Here is a 20,000-nt window from a genome sequence, read left to right on the forward strand (position 1 = left end):
ACGATTAAATCCCGATTGAAATCCCGATTTCGATATCCCGATTTTATCACGATTTTTGATAATTTTCGATTAATTGTGCAGCCCTAGGTTGAGGTGAGTGCCGGGTAGTGACACTGTGTTGTGAGGAAAGTGAAGTGGTATTGCCAAGGCAACATGTCAGTGTACAGCAGTCATAACTTATGATGGTCATGGTATGGTTGTGGTGGTGTTAATCATGATGTGATGGTTTAATCATGGCTATATTTAAATCTGTTCGGTAAGACCATGGTTGTCATGACGAAAAGAGAGGCTGTCACCATGGAGTATAGTTATTCAGTGCCAGAAAAGTGATGACCCTGGCATAACGATTTTGTGAATGCATTATTGCCGTTTTATTTGATGCTGTGTTCATCAGTGTTCATCAACGTGAAACATCTGTAAGCTCTACTGTTGTCAAGAAGTTGTCCTTAACAAGATGAATAATCATTCTGCTAAGACCACATTCTTCAACAGAGTTTATGATGTGTGGGGTAGTCTATAGTGAAAGAAAAGTGTTACATTTTTCCAGCTGTGTTGGCACTGTGAGTTTATATTGTGTGCATAATGTGTGTGTGTGTGTGTGAGTATGTTTGTGTGTGTGTGTGTGTGAGTATGTTTGTGTGTGTGTGCGTGCGTGCGTGCGTGTGTGTGTGTGCGTGTGCGTGCGTGAATGTTAGTGTAGATTATGCACTTGCTCATATGTGAGAGAGAGAGAAGGAGAGAAAGGAAGACAGAGAGAGGGGGCTAGAGAGAGAGAAGGAAAAAACGGGAGATAATGTGTTTTGAGTATATGTAGTGAATTAGGCTAATGATGACCTGAGGTCAAGTGTAACCACCGCGGGCCCTGTGGGTGTTTGTGGTGGGATGTTTTTGGGGGATTAGCGTGATTAGCTTGCTTATTTTTGGGGGGCGCCCCTTTTTTCCACAGAGACCAGATGTTAGGGGCCCTTACAAATGTGTTTTAAGTGTGCGTGTGTGTGTGCATGTGTGTGTGTGGGTGTGTGTGTGCCTACAATACTGTAGTGTACTGTATACACAGGCTTGAATTTATGAATGTCCCTAGTTTTGTCTGGATGTTTTTTGGTTCTGCACACCTGTATGTATGTATATGTGTATGAATGTGCACCTGTGTATGTGTTTGTATGTGTCTCTGTATCCATGGAAACAGTGTCAGTTCAGGTTACGTTCACAGGCTCTGAGAGGTCACTGACCTGACCGGAGGTGGTTTTCTACGGGGGTTACCACTAGCTCCCGTCTTACCCTCATAACAAACAGAGCCGGTGCCCTGACGATATATAGCCTACCCATTGTGTTGAGCTACATTTGCCTCTAGGCGATAGGATTGGGCTGAACTAAGAGCCTACTGGGACCTTATTTTGAAGAAGAAGCCCATTGCAACAGAACACAGATACCTTCAAAGCTCTCAGCCTACACCTGAAACGTTACTGTTTGGGGCTTAGGGATAATGCAGTATAAAGCAATTGACATTGATTTATTTCGCAGATGCTCTTGGGTGAAAGCACTAGCAGAATACAGGAAATGTGTTCATTTGATTATTGTATTTACTGACTTTGAAACATTTAGGTGTAACTTTTTCCACAACACACCAACAGAAACACAAAACTATCCCAGCTTCACAAACATTGTTGAACTTGAGAATTCTGGGGTACCCTACACAGTCTCTGCCTTCCTCACCCAGTCACCAAGAGAACTCAATGTGCAGCACAACCAGTGGTATCAGCTTGTTTAGTTCACGGTTGGAGTTTTACAACCTGGTTTTTATGGGTCTGAAAAAACACCCCAGCAATGTCTGAGGCAAGGGAGCTTGGGAGTTTGGGTTGGTGGGAATGTGTGTGTGGGGTGTTGGTGTTGGTGATGAGAGTTTAATGTGAGGTTACAGTATGTGTGTTGCCGGGGCTTTTTCCCTCCAATTGTTGGTGCTGTAGGAGGAGGGCAAAGACAGAGAGAGAAGACAGGAGGATTTTGCTGAGAATGGCGGGAAAGCCCAGACGCCAAACAAAGAAAAACCCACTTTTAAAACAAACCAGCTGAACTCCAAGCCGATTGAGCAAGCAGACGACACAATGCCCATATCTCTGGGCCCACTCTGAGTGCTGTGTGCTTCTACTGTAAGCAGTTCCGGTTCCGGGGTGGGTGGCATCCGGCTGGGATCCGGTGGTTGTTTGGGGCAGACGTGATTTCATACCCGCTCTGCTCTCCCAGCACCTGCCTCTGGTTTCCTATCTGGCAGCTGCTAGTTGTTGGCATTGATGCAAAACGTAATGGCGAGCTGAGTTGGTGTCACACATGTCAAGTGCCTGTTAGAGGACAGAAAGAAACAGCGGGGGAAGGAGAGGTCAAGGTACTAAGAAAGCAATGTAAAGACAGACAGACAGAGAAAGACACATCCTGGAGCCAGGCAGGATTGGTGTCACATAAACATATGTCAAGTGCCCACCAGAGAAATACACAGAGAGGGGGAAAGAAAGGCCAAAGTAATAAGATAAAATAGGGAGAGAGATATATGTAACACTGCAAAGAGAGATGGGTCAGGATAAAGAGCCAGAAACACCCATGAGACTGAAGAAGAGAAGAAAGAAAGCAAGGTAAAATACAGACAGAGGAAGATGGAAAGAGCGGGAAACATTGTAACGGTGGGCCGAGTTGGCATCACAACATGTCAAGTGCCTGCTGCTGTCGCCTCAGTCAAAGGCATTCTGGAACTGGTCTGGTCAAAGGCATTCCTAATGCCTGGGATCATCTGGCACAGACTTGAGAGCAGGCACTTGTTGCTGCACTTCCACGAGCATGTCTGTCTGACTTCCACTGTGTAAGAAAGGCGAGAGAGAGAGAGGGAGAGAGAGAGAGAGAGAGAGAGAGAGAGAGAGAGAGAGAGAGAGAGAGGGATTGCGGGAGAGGGAGGGATAGAATGATAGAGAAGAGGGAACAGACATGAAGAAACAGACACAGACAGTCAGACAGACTGCAAGGGAAGGAATGAGATAGCGAGATGTGTAGAGAGAGAACAAGGTTTAAATACACAGGGGGGAGAGGGGAGAGATTAAAAGCTCTGGACATTATCAAACACTCTTAAAAACTATATCAATTCAAATACAATTCAAAGTGCAACACCCACCCAACACGTGAGAGAGCGACAGACAGACAGACAGACAGACAGACAGACAGACAGACAGACAGACAGACAGACAGACAGACAGACAGACAGACAGACAGTCTGTTTGAGAGTGAGTCCATGAGGATTAAAGTCTGTAGACTAGACTGACTCTGGGCTCAATAGCACCATAGAGTACCTCTGACCTCCCCTCAAAGCAGCCTTGTCCTGTTCCATTTATCCTAGTGAACAGCCTGAGGCAGACTTCAAGTGCTCTCATCTTCAGTTCAGACATTTGGTTTGTTCAACAGTTGGCTTCCATATCAAGGCCTCGCATAGTACAGCCACCACCCCCAGATGTACTGTACAGCTTAACTATCTAAAGCACACTCCTACCATTTTAACTGAAGTGGCACTGCTGCCAGTCCTTTTTTTCAGAACCGTCAGATATGAAATTCCTGAGAACACTTCAGTGTTTTTTTTTTTACTTGGGCTGGGTGAAGCATCTATTACAGTACAAAAACAATCTGACTACAGGCCTTTGTAATCTGTCTTGGAAATGAGGCCTATCTCTGAACACCACGCACAGTTCAATTATAACAGTCCACATGAAGACATATTTTAAGTTCCCTTGAATCTACAGTACACGTTGATTTAACCAAAGTTGTTGGCATAGATACTTCTTTCTCATGTTGCCTGCTCTGTTCATAAGGGAATTATTTGCTCTCTTAATATTAAATTGGATGAGCATTCGCTACACTGCTGCTGTCCCCTGAATCTCTGATTTCCTTGATGCTGATGCAAAACCAGCACTGGCACTCCTTTGAACAGAGCATACAGCCAAATCTAATTCATGACTATTCAATGAAGAAAATTGCTTTCAGACTTTCTTGTCTTGTGTTTCATGACTGTAACAGACCTGAGAAGAAGTGAAACTTTGTGCAGATTAACATTTAGTATGGGCAGGCCAAGGCTACTGGCCATCAGTCTTTATTTCTGTCTCCCTCTATTCTACCCAGGCACACTGCTGTTACTTACCAGAGTGTCACTGAAACAGCTGGTCCACTAAATATGTTTGAGCATCACTGCTACTGAGTCCCTATTTAGTACCATTCATCAGTGTTTGCACTCTGTGCTTGCAATCTTTGTTTAAAACAGTCCACGCGTGCCACTTCCTTTTAGCAACTACTGAAACTTTTTTTAATTCACACTGCCTTCATTGACTTGTTTGTTAGCTGAGTGTTAACCTCTCCCGCTCAGTCTATAAGTTGTAGTCCTACTGAAACAACAAGCCTTAAACTGTGTCATAGTTTTTTTTCTTCTGTGAGTTGTCATTGCTTCTTGCCTCTATGCTGCGGGTAATGGCTGCACTTAGCATTAAGCTGCTAACTAACTAAGTAGCTGTGTGGATGATTCAGATGGTTTCAATTATGCTTCCTTTGTGCCTCTGGGCTGTGTACCCTGCTCCTGCCTCCATCTAAGCCTCCTGCCTGGGGGATACTATGACTGGATTTGCTCCTGTGTGATTAAAATGTCCAGATGATGACACAAGCTTTTGACTGCCATCTATGTCTGTTCTACTTATCACAGAGCTCCCATGATCACACACAATAAGCATTGAAGTGTCTAGTTATGAAAAATACAATAGAAAACTCAAAAACGTGTTTTCCCGTTTTGGGAGCCAATGGGAAGTAAAAACGGGTTTTCCCGTAGCCTATGAGGCTTAGGGTTGGGGGCGTTCATTAAAACATGTATTAGGATGAAGTGTTCTATTTCAACAAATCAAAAGACCCTGCCATGTCTCTCAATGTGTGCATCTGTGAAAGGAATGGCTGAAAATAGCAGAGAGAGATGTTCAGGGGCAGGTGCTGTTTAAGGACCACTATACCCAAGTGAAATGGAGGGCTGCAGGTCCTGTCAGTAGTCCAACGAGAGATGAAAACAATTATAGCAAGAGATGAAAGATGGTGAATAGATGAGATGGTGCCAAAAACAATTCCCCTATCACAAGCAAAGGCACAGAGGACAACAGCTGCTCGGGTGGGAGGTCTGTAAACTTGTGTAGCTTACATACCGTAGTAGGCAAAAAAGGGAGGGCTAGAAGAAGGGGAAAGAGAGGAGGAAATAATTTAACAAGGTCAAAAGACTGAGGGTAAATTAAATTCCATTATCCAAACTCCTGTCCTCCTTTGTGCTTTTGGCCTCGTGATGGTGTTGGAAAGTGATGACGTCATTGACGATAGAAGTTTAATTCAATATCTTGCACATGTGCAATTGAAAGGTAATTTGCTTATTTACAATGGGGATATTGAATGGGGAAATTACCCCCAAAAGAGGGGCAACTGTATTGTTTTCTCCACGGGAGTTTGGGGTAATGGAATGTACCCTCTCTTTTTTTTTCAAACATTTTGTTATTGAAATGTTATTCTTTTACATCACATTACAACCCAATGTACCCTCTCTATAGTATGTGTTGCATGCAAACACTCCAAAACCAAAGCTGATTTTCTCACTGATGGCCCAACTGATAGTCATTATGACAGTATAATACAGCATACAGAATATAAAGGCATTTCATGTACAGTATGCCGTTGTTTTGTGACTGACCAATTGTCACTGAGGCCATACAGAGTCATTGCACATGAGAAGAAAGAGTGGTAAAATAAAAAGAGGGAGGAAAGAAGAGGGGGAGGAGGAAAGTGAGTGCTAAGCAGCGTTTACACTCTGGGCTACAGCAGGTGTGATGTGTCATAACGGCTCAGTGCGAGCAGGAGGGGAGCAGGTTAAGCAAACAGCCTGTCTGAGTGAACTCACTCTCTAACCGAGTCATAACACACATGTGCATGGGCGTGCGCCACAGGCACGCACGCACACACACACACACACACACACACACACACACACACACACACACACACACACACACACACACACACACACACACACACACACACACACACACTATATATATATATACATTACTCTCTCTCGCTTGCTCTCTGTATAACTGAGCCATAACGTATATACACACATTCTCTAAGTGAGCCATAGCACATTTATATACACACTAAGTGAGCCATATACTGGACTGTAGTTCTGAGGAGAGCACATATACTCTGACTCTATGTTAGGTATATGTTAACCACCTCCACTACACACACGGACGCACACACGCATGCACACACACACAGCCTCTGTGGGTGACACACTGCAGCTGATGGTGTGTAATATTATACACTGTCCATTTTGGTGCTCAATAGGGCTGCACAATTAATCAAAAATAATCGAAAATCTTGATAAAATCATGAAACCGAAGTCGTGATTTCAATCGTGATTTAATCGTGGCAATAGTCACCTACCTTCAAGAGCGTCCTTGAAGCCAGAACATACTGACAGGCTGGTGTTTCTGGCCAGAAATCTGTCCACTTAAGTTTCATGCTATTGCCTTTACATAATTATTACATTTCATTTTATTTTGCTCTTCCCGTATATAATTCATTCTCGGTTATATTTCATCTTGTTATAATTTTCCAAAAAATCTGCAAAAAAATCAGTTATCGTGATTAATAATCGTGATTACAATTTTGACCAAAATAATCGTGATCATGATTTTTCCGTAATAGTGCAGCCCTAGTGCTCAATGACACTGCATCTACCAAGACAGACCAATCCAAACACACGCACACGCACTCGCACACGCACACGCACACGCACACGCACACACACACACACACACCCGCTCTCGCTCTCGCTCTCTCTCTCGCTCTCGCTCTCTCTCTCTCTCTCTCTCTCTCTCTCTCTCTCTCTCTCTCTCTCTCTCTCTCTCTCTCTCTCTCTCTCTCTCTCTCTTTCTCTCTCTCTCTCTCTCACACACACACACACACATACGCACACACGCACACACACTCCTCTGCCCGTCCGGTGTGGTGTGGTGTGGTGTGGTGTGAGTCAGCATAGCAGGGGCCTGGCCGCTGGTTCCTGAGGTAGCCTACAGTAATGTGTAATGGGCAGGAAGTGCTGCTGTGGGGAGCTAATCACATTGCAGTAATAGAGGACAGGACAGGAGCACCCTGCTCAATTAGCCAGCCAGGAAGAGCAGCAGGACACAGACACAGACGCAGGATGGAGAGAGAGAGGGGGGGGAGAGGAGAGAGAGAGAGAGAGAGAGAGAGAGAGAGAGAGAGAGAGAGAGAGAGAGAGAGAGAGAGAGAGAGAGAGAGAGAGAGAGAGGAGAGAGAGAGAGGGAGAGAGAGAGGGAGAGAGAAGAGAGAGAGAATAGAAGAGAAAGAGGGGAGAGAGAAAGAGGAGAGAGGAGAGAGGTGAAGGAGAGAAGGAGAGAGGGAGAGAGAGAGGGAGAGAGAAAGAGTGAGAGAGAGATGGAGGAAGAGAAGGGAGAAGGTGAAGAGACACATGTAGGAGATGAAGAGATGGAGAGTGGCGAGTCGGGGAGAAAAAGAGGCTGATAAAGAGAGTAATTGGAGGTAAAGCGGTTCAGAGAGAGAATGGAAAGAATAGAAGGGTAGCATAAGCAGAGTTTGCATCACATTTACTTTTGCATCAGGGGTGGGGGGGTGCAGTGTTAATTTCATACTACCGTGTATTTTAATCAAAACATTTAAAATATCAGTATGGTACGTTATCAGTAATATCAGTAATATCAGTAATTTTTAACATTTGTATTTTGTCATTTCCTTGATTTGATGTCATTACATGTTTCAGTCAGCAGGGGGGGCAATTCCCCCTGCCCCCCTCAAACTACGCCCATGAAGGGTAGAGACGAGTGGGTGGAAAGATGAGGGAAAAGGCCAACAACAACAACAACAACAACAACAAAAACAAAACATTTTAGGTGATGACACTGCAACAGATGGAAACCCGATACTGTGTCAGAGAGAGGGACGGAGAGAGGGATGGAGAGGTGTAGATATGGATGAGAAGAAGAGAGAAGGAGGGATGAATGGAGGACAGGAGCGGAAGCACAAACAGTGTCGGCGTAACTGGCCATGTTGCAGCCAGGGGTGAATGGACATGTCATGTGATATTGTGTTAACTTGATTATTTGCTGAAACAAACAGCTTAAGCAAACAGACGGCGGGAGAGAGAGAGAGAGAGAGCGATATAGAGTGAGAGAGAGTGAGAGAGAGAGAGAGAGAGCGATATAGAGTGAGAGAGAGTGAGAGAGAGAGAGAGGGGGATGGGATGGATTAAGGGTGACAGAGGGAATGAGAGATCAAGTAAATGAGTCAGCAGTTGATGTTTCCTGATAAATAATAATAAAAAAATAAAAATTATATATATATATATGTGTATATATATATATATATATATATATATATATATATATATATATATAGAGAGAGAGAGAGAGAGAGAGAGAGAGAGAGAGAGAGAGAGAGAGAGAGAGAGAGAGAGAGTTGGGAGGATGAAAATTGAGAGGGATAAGAGGGAGAGTGATGGAGAGCAAATAAACAAGCCACTGGTTGATGTTCTGTGTTAATAAAAAGTTAAAAACAAACAGATGAGAGAGAAAGAGAAAGAGAGAGATACAGAGAGAGAGAGAGAGAGAGAGAGAGAGAGAGAGAGAGAGAGAGAGAGAGAGAGAGAGAGAGAGAGAGAGAGAGAGATACAGAGAGACAGAGAGAGAGAGAGAGAGGCAGGAAGAGAAAATGACAGATCGCTATCGAGTTGTTTAATATGTTTTGGCAAGCAGAGGAGGTCGCTTCACTTGTGCTAAAAGTCCAGCAGCGCTTTTGTTATGGTTACACATGTGAAAAGATAACATTATTCCTCATGGAGGAAACAGGCTGCTCTGTAGACGAACAAGCACTAGACTCATGTGCAGTGTATTTGATATCAAATTAAATCTAATCAGACATGACAAGTTTGACCAACAGAGGAGTAAAGGTAGAAATATATAAAAAAAAAATATGTCTTTGAATCTGGATAATTTTAGCTTGCAGTTGTGAGACACAAATACACATCACATTCGTCTGTAATACAGACATCAATAGTGGCTACTAAAGTGCCCTAATTTCTACACTAGGGCCAGGGCAAACACAGGCCCACTATTCCACTTGTAAATCGAGCCTTTCTTCTATTGCACTCCGGAATGCCCTGATGCACACTGGGACGCTGCAGTGGACTCCCAGTAAATTCCAGTCATAGCATCCAATTAGTGTCCACGCTAAATTGTCCACGCTGTGCTGTGCTGTGCTGTGTGCCGATGCAACATCGTTTTAGTTGTAGCAGGGAGCAAGTGTGGGCTGTATGTGTGTGTGTGTCCTCACCACTCTGTGGTGTGTGTGTGTGTGTGTGTGTGTGTGTGTGTGTGTGTGTGTGTGTGTGTGTGTGTGTGTGTGTGTGTGTGTGTGTGTGTGTGTGTGTGTGTGTGTGTGTGTGTGTGTGTGTGTGTGTGTGTGTGTGTGCGCGCGTACGTGCATGTGTGCTTGCATACGTGTGTGTGTGTGTGTGTGTGTATTCTGACGGTAAACAAAGATTAAGGGAGGGGCGTCCATTTCAGCCCCCGTCTGCTTGGTTTGCAGTTTCATGACATTGATATGAAGGCGTGGGATGATCACTGACTGTCTCATACATATACAGAGTCATGTACACACACACACACACACACACACACACACACACACACACACACACACACACACACACACACACACACACACACACACACACACACACACACACACACACACACACACGCTCACAGCTCTCTCTCTCTTTCTCTCTCTCTCTCTCTCTCTCTCTCTCTCTCTCTCACACACACAATCCAGACGTGTATGGATATCCTGATGTCTATTTACATATGTGTCTTCCTGTCTGTGTGTGTTTCCACCTGCAGCATGGGCAGAGCTGGAGGTGAGCACGGAGGACCGTGTGGAGGTGTCCTTGGGGGAGAGAGCTGAGATGGCCTGCCTGTATAAGACAGACCAGGACCCCACGTCCATAGTCATCCAGTGGTTTGCAGTGAGTACACCATCGCCCTCCACTCGTCCACCATCCAACCATCCCCCTCCACCCATCTACCCATCCTCCTCCACCCATCCTCCCATCCACCCATCCATTAAGGCTGCTCGATTATGGAAAAAATGAATATCAAGATTATTTCAGTCAATATTCATATCACAATATTTTAAACAATATTTAAAAAAAAAAAAATTGCCAAACAATTCAGAATCTTCCCTCCCTTCAGCAGCATGAGTGGAATGGCATATAGAGACACACAGTGGTGTTCCGCATGAGTGTTGGATAGCAAGTCTGACAAAAAAATGACAAAATAGTTGTTTCAACTCGATATTATGACATTTCATATTGTTTGAAAGCAATATTGACATCACAATATTAATTCGATATATTGCACAGCCCTACCATCCATCCATCACCCTCCACCTGGTCAGTGTTCCAAGAACCTGGTTCAGTAGTTAAAGGGTAACTTCAGTCAGTTTCAACATGCAGTTGTAATGCTCACACTACCATGGACTAATCAGTACCTGAGTTTTTTTTTTCAGCCTTTTCTGAGATCCTGGTCATTGTGATGGGGGCAGGTGTTTGTTTACATTTCAAAAAAACATCTTGATTTATTCCCAAAAACATCCAAAAGGTTATGCAACATCAGCAGACAACTAGCAAATAGCGATACCTTTGACGCTGGAAAATATTTGGAGTAGGCCTATGTTAAGAATTTTAAAAATGTAATCAAAAGCTGCCCCCATTAGAATAGCTCAGATCTCGGAAAGGGCTGAGCCGAAAAATGCAGCATCATCGGGTACTGACAAATCAAGGGTAGCGTGATCAATACAGCAGCATATTGAAAATGGCTGAAGTGGTCCTTTAAGTCATCTAGAAGAGCCTGGGCGAATAGCCGACTGTTGACTCCGTCAATCAGTCATGGCAAGTAAAGAAATTACATTGAATCCGTCCCCGTGGAAGATGGGAGATGGTCTGATCTTACTCTATCATTTAAATTAATTGAAGTTCCAAACTCAAATTAAAACCCATATTGTGCTTTACTAGCAATAGTCTGTTGCGTTTTAAGCCTATGCAAAAGCATACAAATAACAAAACGTCTGTATGTATCATAGTTACCTTAACCAATCAGTAACGGAGCTCGCGGGTGAGTTCTACGTCACCACTCTCAACTGTTTGCTAATTGGCGAAACACTGAGAGAACTGAGCTAGAAGAGCCTGAAGGTCTCATTTTCTGAACTGAATCAGGGCTTCCCAACGTTCGCACATCTGTTATTTCTGAAGAACAGACATGTTCGTCAATCAGACCACTGTCACTGGCAACAATGCCGTGGTAAAATTTTAGGAATTTATGATTGTGATCATCATAAGGCCTAGAGGATCACTTTAGAGAACACAGAACAAATATAAAACCACAAGATATTTATTTTATGGGCATTTGTGACAGCACCCCTCTAATCCTTTTCAAAAGTAATAAGATACTAAGGCACTCTTCTTCTGTAAACTTAAAAGGCCTTTATTTTATGGCCAAAACCAAACTGGACGTTTTTAAATGATGCTTTGCCCACAAAATAAAGCCATTTTAAATATACAGAAGATGAGTGCATTGGTATCTTCCTACTTTTGAAGTGGATTAAGCCTATCACCAAAGAGTACCATTCCTACAAAGAACCATTTCCAGGTACCACTCCAATTGGACATTTCTCTCTTGCCCTCTCATCCTTGTTTTTGTTTTGCTTTGCCAGAGAGCACTGGGGAGCAACAGCTTCCTGCAGCGTGTTTACTACCTGGACAACACTACCGGCCCGTTGATGGACCACGACTCGTCTGTGGCGGATCGGGTCACATTGGACCACAGCTCGCCGGGCTCTGTGGTTCTGATCTTGGATCCGGTGGAGCTGCAGGATGAGATGCTGTTCGTGTGCAGAGTCAATGCCCTGTCGGACGGCACCAAGGAGGGCAGCACACTGCTCAGAGTTTTCAGTGGGTATTAGCTGTGTCTGTGTGCCATGAGGAAATGAGTTGTGTGTGTGCGTGTGTGTGCATGCATATGTGTGTGTTTGTCTGCGTGTCTGTGTGTCGGTGTGTGTCTTTTGCGCTTCCATAATTCAGAAGTAACAGTGGCATCTGTTGTTTTTCATTTGTTAGAAGCAGTCATTGTCAAAACCAATTTGAAAGCGATAAGCAAACGCTTTCTGTGCTGTTCTCAGATTCCCCAGAAGTGCCCAAAATTGCAGCTGTCGATAATGGAATACACATCAATGAGGCGGGAACATCCAAGGTAAACATAGAAAACCAATGTTTTAACGAGGTCATAACAGGTAAGTCTCAGGGAAATTATAACTTATCCCCCCCAAACCCAATTTCTGAAATCAAATCAGGGAGAAAACGGCCCTATCAACCAACTCTGCCCTGGAATAGATTTGCAGAACAGAGCGATTAGACCTACAGTGTTAATTGTGTGACTGGTTTAACAAGAAGAAAAATAGGAAGCTTTGCTTTTCTTAGACTTAAATTAATATTATTACAGTACGAGTACAGTATCTCAGTGTTACAGTAAGAATTTAAACAATGCTGCAACAATGCTACTAATGGTTTTGGTAAGGCCACTTCAATTGGTTTGTCATTGAGCAAAGCAACTAATGAAACTCTCTACATGCAGATTGCAACATGTGAGGTGAGGAATGGCTACCCGATGCCCAACATTACCTGGTACAGAGGCCTGGCGCCCCTGCACATCTCTGAAGGAGGTAAGGATGAGGGTGGCCATCATTTTCATTTTTCATTTCGATTTCGATCATTTGCTAGAAATAAATTCCCACAACATCAGTGAACTTTAGGACCCCCACTCCCAATAATATTGATCATTCCAGAACTCACTTTGCTAGCATGGGTAACTGTATGCACTAGCCAGCAGTTTTCCTGTGGGTTAACTCAACCTTTAGTAATACATTATGACTTGGTCATTGGCATTGTGGTAACAGCTCATTTATGACAGGGGCAGTGTCTTACTGGGTTAACCATGTTATTGGAATAGCTGTGGCTCAGACAGTAGGGCACTGCACTGTTGCGCTGGTGACCTGGGTTCGATTCCCGACCCGGAGTGATTTCCCGGTCCTCCCCTGTCTCTCTCCCGCTAGTTTCCTGTCCCATTCTTCACTATCCTGTCAAAATAAAAAGATCACCCCCCAAACAACTAAATAAAAATAGGCCTAAATGAAAACTTGTTCTTGGAATACTAGCCACCTGTGCTAATGTGTCTGCCCTCCATGCTCTTCAGAGGTGGGAGTGACGAACCTGGTGACGCGGGGCACCAACCTCCTGTTCACGGTGATGAGCGAGCTGCATCTGAAGGTGCGGAAGGAGGACAAGGACGCGGAGTTCTACTGCGAGTCCACCTACTACGTCCCCGAGGGAACCAAGATGACCGAGTCCAGGCGCATACGCATCACTGTACACTGTAAGAATGCATTCACCTGTTGGACTGACGACTTAACCCGCTGAACTACGAAATACTTTTTTTTGTGGTCTTGCTTCAGCAAAACAGAGAGCATCAGTTGAAAGTACGGTATATTGATCAGCCGGAAATCATCAAAATGTTTAAAAGTTATGGTACTATCAATGTACTGTGTGTTTTAGGCTGGGAAATACCATACTGCTTTGTACAATCGTTCCAATCTGAAAGACAGCATGGATTCTACCCTCAGCGAGGGTACCTGATTATGGTCCACGCAGGGAGGCGTGGAAAGGCGATGACTGCAGTTTGTTTGAATAGATACAACTGACACGATTTGCCAAATGATACATTCACAATGCCCAATAAACAGCTGTCGTCAATCGTTAACTACACACCCCCTACGGGATTTGAAGCCAATTGGAGCCCATTTGGATTGAAGCCAATTTTGGTCCCCTAGGTAGGGGAAACTCTTTCTCTGCATTTATCCCATTTGGACTAGTGAATCACATTGAAGTACACACACTAGTCCGTAGCAGTGGGCTGCCTGCTGAGCGGCGCCCGGGGAGCAATGTGGGGGTTAGGTGCCTTGCTCAAGGGCACTTCAGCCGTGGTTCGGTCGGGCACTGAACCGGGAACCCTTGGGTTGCCAACCCAGTGCTCTAACCACTGAGCCACGACTGCCCCCAATACAGTAGGCAGGTCTCCAGACCTTACATCATTTGTGATAAGGCCTGCTGATAACCAGGCAAGAGAGCTTTCATGCCTGGCTGAGTTTGGGTATGGCCTTGACTAGGACCAATGTCACGTTAGCCAGACTGGACATGGTTTACAAAGACAGTGATAGTCATTTGTAGAGTAGTTAAGAGTAAACATTTTGGAGAGTAAATAAAAGATGCCTTGGCCAAGAACTTGAAACAACCAAAAATTGAAAGTCCACCGAAACAAAGCAACACAATGAAGACTTATTGTTTGGACAGAGGCTATGTTGACTGCCAATCTGATTTTATTAACCCCTTTTGCTGCAGACCCAGCTACGCATGTGGAGCTGAGTAAAGTGTCTCCTCCGGGACTGGTGAAGGAGGGCGACACAGTGGAGATCAGATGCCAAGCCGACGGCAATCCCACACCTCCACTCACCCTCAGACACAATGGGGTAATGCTGACACACACACACACATGCTGGCATGCACGCACATACACACACGCACACACACAATGGGGTAATGCTCATACACGCACGCACACGCACACACACACGCACACAGATGCATGCATGCATGCACGCGCACGCACGCACGCACGCACGCACGCACACACACACACACACACACACACACACACACACACACACACACACACACACACACACACACACACACACACACACACAAAAACACACACACACACAAACATATCTACACAAGCACACATACCCATGTTACTGTATATTTTTTCATACACACACACATATGCACACGCACGCACACGCACACACACACACACACACACACACACACACACACACACACACACACACACACACACACACACACACACACACACACACAAATATCTACACAAGCACACATGCATCATTTGACTTTTTTACAAGTATTACAAGAGAAGATTAAAGACTCTTGATGTCTAAGCTCGTTCCCATGCTGTGTATTTTTGCAGGAGGACGTGGAAGAGGAGAAGCTGACGGAGGACCAGATGGGGTTGCTACTGAGGGGTGTGACGCGGAGTGACGGCGGCAACTATAGCTGCACCTCTCTGGACCTGGAGGCCCTTGACCCGGATGACATGGAGAAGAGCATGGACATGGAGCTGAAAGTGCACTGTACGTCACACACGCACGCACGCACGCACACACACACACACACACACACACTCACGCGCGTGCACACACACATGCAAGCGCGCAAACACACACGCACACACACACACACACACACACACACACACACACACACACACACACACACACACACACACACACACACACACACACACACACACACAAACACACAGTGAAATATAAAGGAAACATTGAGAAGAGCATCTACGCTAGGGACCCCAAATAAACATCAGTGTTACCCACAGACGATGTAGTATTGTGTGGTACAACATCAACCAATAACTCCTCTGACATGGACTGTATAGGCACATTTCCACATACAACCCGGCTGTGCCGTGCTGTGTCATGCGTGCCATGTCGAGCTGAGTGGTGCCAGGCCGGTTTGTGTTTCCATTGCAAACCGTGTTACCGTGCAACGTCTTTGGCGTTGTCAGTATTATTGTCAGTAGTATTGCTTTACGTAGGCTAGTTTACTTAATGTAAGGCCGACAGATATCTCACCCATCGAAGTAGGCTATGAATAGTTTTAGCGACATCATATTTGGATACTACCATGTTGATTTCTGCCTTCGATTTTCATATCAAAGTAATACAGTGCCAAACTAAAGAGCATTCAAGAGTTTTGATCTGGTGGCCGACATTATTATTGGTGAGGACGAGCTGATGCGGATTCTGGGTAGTAGGCAGCGAAAGACCTGCTCAGCTCACTTCAGCCGGCCGGCTGGTTGGAGTTGAGCTCAATTGAAAAGCAACAAGTGGCGGCCAAGTCATGCTGTGTTGAGCTGCTTTCGAGGAGTGTACCGTTTCGGAAACGGGCAGTGGAAATCCTATAGTCTCTCTCTCTGTCTCTCTCTCTCTCTAGTTCTGGATGAAGCTGTGGTGTACCCCAAGGGACCTCTGGTGCTATCGCAGGGGGACAATCTGGAGGCCACCTGTAACGCGCTCTCCTCTTTACCCACCAACACCGTCTGGTTTAAGGTACATACAAGTGTACACACTAGTATCATACTGGCACACAAGCATCATACTGTACCATATTTACTTTACTGTATGTACACCATTGTGTGTTTTCATTTCAGGTCGTTTTGAATGATCCTTTTGTGTAACCTGTGTTCTGTATACGTACTGTTCTTCAATTGTGTGTGTGTGTGTGTGTGTGTGTGTGTGTGTGTGTGTGAGTGAGTGAGTGAGTGAGTGTGTGTGTGTGTGTGTGTGTGTGTGTGTGTGTGTGTGTGTGTGTGTGTGTGTGTGTGTGTGTGTGTGTGTGTGTTGTGTTCTCATCAACAAAATAGACAAGGAGAGCGGCGTGCAGTTTAGGGAACTTTATCGGTTACTTGAAAGATTCAAACTGGTACAGCATTCATTCCTATATCTATATAATGTATCACTACGCGCAGTGCGCGGCTAATTACTGCTGTATTATTACTCAGAAAGTAGTTCCTTTGAACATAACAACTCCTCCCTTCTAGCTTTGAAGTACACTAGAGAAGCTAAACACTATACTCCATATTCTTTTTCTGTGTTCTTCTTAAGTAATAAAACAAGGTTTCAAATTAAAGTCTCTGTGATAACTCTACATAAACATTATCAATTTAGCTCAGTTATCCTTTAAACTATAGTTCTAATCTCTGTGGAGGGTGGCGCTCTCGTTCAGGATAGCGCCTTTCTGGTACATCCGGAACAGGTCTGGGAGAAGCAGCTGGGCTATCAGTTGCTGGAGCAGGCTCTGCATTCAGTTCATCTGGTGGTTCATCTGGTGGTTCACCTGGTGTGAACGACGTGAAGTCCTCACAACTGTCTGCACAATCTGCATCACGGCATTGGTCATTTCTGGTGGAGTGACGGGTACTAGAGTCCAGTAACTGATCCACATGTCTGCGCCAGATCAGTCCAGGTGGTACTCTTACAGTGTAAGTAAGTGGACCCGTTTTGGAAACTATCTCACCAGTTTGCCACTTCTTATTCCCATGACGGTAATCTCTGGCAATTACAGACTGACCCTCGTGGAAGGTTCTCACGGGTGATTGCTTTTTCATCAGACTGCTTTGTTTCTTTGAGACGTCCCGGTGTAGGTCTGGTTTTAGGAGGTCCAGGCGGGATCTTAAGGATCTTCCCATGAACAGCACGGACGGTGTCTGACCTGTGGTGGAATGTTCTGTGTTGCGGTAAGACAACAGGAAGTTGGCCAGTTTCTCTGATATGGACAATTTGGAGTTCGCCATGGCTTTCATGGAGTGTTTGAAGGTCTGGACGAATCTCTCGGCAAGTCCATTTGTTGCAGGGTGAAATGGCACGGTGGTAATGTGTTTAATTCCGTTTCGTTTCATGAACATCTGGAATTCCTCTGAGGTAAACTGGCTACCGTTGTCACTGACTAGCTGCTGCGGCAGTCCAGTACGGGCAAACAGAGTACGAAGTGTTTCAATTGTCACTGTTGATGTTGCATTCTTCACAGGGAACACTTCAGGCCATTTAGAGTATGCATCGACGACCACTAGGAACATTCTGTCCAGAAAGGGACCTGCGTAGTCGATGTGAACTCTCTGCCACACAGTTGAAGGCCACTCCCAGGTGTGTGGTGGAGCCACCTGTGGTTGACGCTGATTTTGCAGGCATCCTAGGCATGACTTTGAGATGTCTTCAATCTGATGGTCAATGCCAGGCCACCAGACATGGCTTCTGGCCAGGCTCTTCATTTTAACTACACCTTGATGTCCATCGTGAAGAGACTCTAGCACTCTGTCCCGAAGCTTTGGTGGTATAATGACTCTGGTGCCCCACATTACACAGCCTTGGCATACGGACAACTGTTCTCTGCGGTTTGCGTAGTCAGGTAGGTCGGCATTACCCTTGTGAGGCCACCCCTTCACCGTCAAGTCGTAGACTCTCACCATTGTCGGGTCACGACCCGTTTCCCTCTTCACCTCTAGAAAAGTGACAGGCAGATTGTCCATCTCTGCGTCATGTGGAAAAGTTCAGCTGGATCTGAAAACACAGACTTGTCACCTGACTCAAGGGGAAGGCGAGAAAGGCCATCTGCATTTCTGTGAAGCTTGGTGCCTTTAAACTCGATGGTGTAATCATGAGCTCCAAGAAACAATGACCATCTCTGCAGACGTGCCGCCATCATGGTAGGGACGGACTTGCTGGGGCTGAAGATAGCCACTAGAGGCTGATGGTCGGTGATCAGTGTGAAGTGTTTACCGTACAGGTATTGATTAAACTTCTTGACCCCCCAGACTAAGCTCAAACCCTCACGATCAATTTGGGCGTAGTTCTGCTCGGCTTTGTTTAAGGACCTGGAGGCGAAAGCAATAGGCCGTTCAGAGCCATCCTTCATCTTGTGGGAAAGTACAGCGCCAATCCCATATGGCGATGCGTCACAGGCTAAACGCAATGGCAATTTGGGGTTGTAGTGCGTCAGCACTTTCTCTGATGTTATCAGTTGCTTTGCTGCCATGAACGCCTGTTCGCAGGACTTCGTCCATCTCCATTCACTTTTCACTTGCAGCAGACTGTTCAATGGATGCAACACTGTTGCGATGTTCGGCAAGAACTTGGCGTAGTAATTGACAAGGCCCAAAAAGGAGCGAAGCTGACTGACATTCTCGGGCCTGGGTGCCTTCAAGACTGCATCGATCTTATCTTGTGCCTTGTGAAGACCATCCTTGTCGATCTTGTGACCGCAGTACTCAATTGAGTCCTTGAAAAACTCACACTTTTCTTTGTTCACTCTGAGTCCAAAGTCTGAGAGCCTCTTTAAGACTGTCTCAAGGTTGGTCAGATGTGTGTTTTCGTCACTTCCTGTAACAAGGATATCGTCTAAATAGCACTGAGTGCCAGGGATGTCTTGAAGAACTTGGTCTATGGCTCTTTGCCATACAGCAGGGGCCGACGCTATTCCAAAGACCAGCCGGTTATATTGGAACAGCCCCTTGTGGGTGTTAATGGTTAGGTATTTCTTTGAGGATTCTTCCAATTCCATTTGGAGGTAGGCCTGCGCTAGGTCGATCTTAGAGAAATGCTGGCCTCCAGCCAATGAAGCAAAGATATCCTCTATCCGGGGTAGCGGATATTGGTCCGCCTGGAGCACTGGATTTATGCTGACTTTGAAGTCGCCACAGATGCGTTAGCGCACCCACTCTTCTTTACGACTGGCACGATGGGAGTGGCCCACTCTGACCACTCCACCTTTGACAAGATACCCTGGTCCTCAAGGCGCTTGAGCTCTGCTTCACTTTGGGCGCAATGCATAAGGCAGGTTGCGGGCTTTGTGGAATTTTGGTTGCGCATTTTCAGTTAAAGCTACTTTGGCTTTGATCTGTGCCAGGGTTCCAATTCCATCTTGAAAAACTGGTGAGTAGCGATCCAGTAGGTTCCTCAGTCGTCCTGGGGTAGGCTCAGTGCTTTCGCTGGACATCTCCATCACTTTGATTGATTTCCAGTTAAGCTGGATGCTACGCAGCCACTCTCGTCCAAATAATGGCACATTGTCATTTTGCACCACATAGAGATCCAGTACTCTCTTTGTTTTCTTCTCATATTTGACTTTCACCTTTTAATTTTCCCAATGG

At 45.3% G+C, this 20,000-nt stretch overlaps 1 protein-coding gene across 4 annotated transcripts in view; it reads left to right on the top strand.

Annotated features, from left to right (window-relative positions):
* Positions 1-20,000, top strand: part of LOC134455914 (cell surface glycoprotein MUC18-like) — a 73,129-nt gene that overhangs the window by 41,742 nt on the left and 11,387 nt on the right. For all 4 annotated transcript variants that reach the window (XM_063207269.1, XM_063207270.1, XM_063207271.1 and 1 more), the window contains exons 2-9: positions 9,987-10,111; positions 11,857-12,094; positions 12,322-12,392; positions 12,774-12,861; positions 13,392-13,571; positions 14,594-14,721; positions 15,246-15,408; positions 16,289-16,404. In XM_063207269.1, coding sequence (XP_063063339.1) covers positions 9,987-10,111; positions 11,857-12,094; positions 12,322-12,392; positions 12,774-12,861; positions 13,392-13,571; positions 14,594-14,721; positions 15,246-15,408; positions 16,289-16,404 — 1,109 coding nt within the window. The remainder of the gene's footprint in view (positions 1-9,986; positions 10,112-11,856; positions 12,095-12,321; positions 12,393-12,773; positions 12,862-13,391; positions 13,572-14,593; positions 14,722-15,245; positions 15,409-16,288; positions 16,405-20,000) is intronic.

The sequence above is a fragment of the Engraulis encrasicolus genome, chromosome 9, assembly GCF_034702125.1.
Source record: "Engraulis encrasicolus isolate BLACKSEA-1 chromosome 9, IST_EnEncr_1.0, whole genome shotgun sequence".
Lineage (NCBI taxonomy): Eukaryota > Metazoa > Chordata > Actinopteri > Clupeiformes > Engraulidae > Engraulis > Engraulis encrasicolus.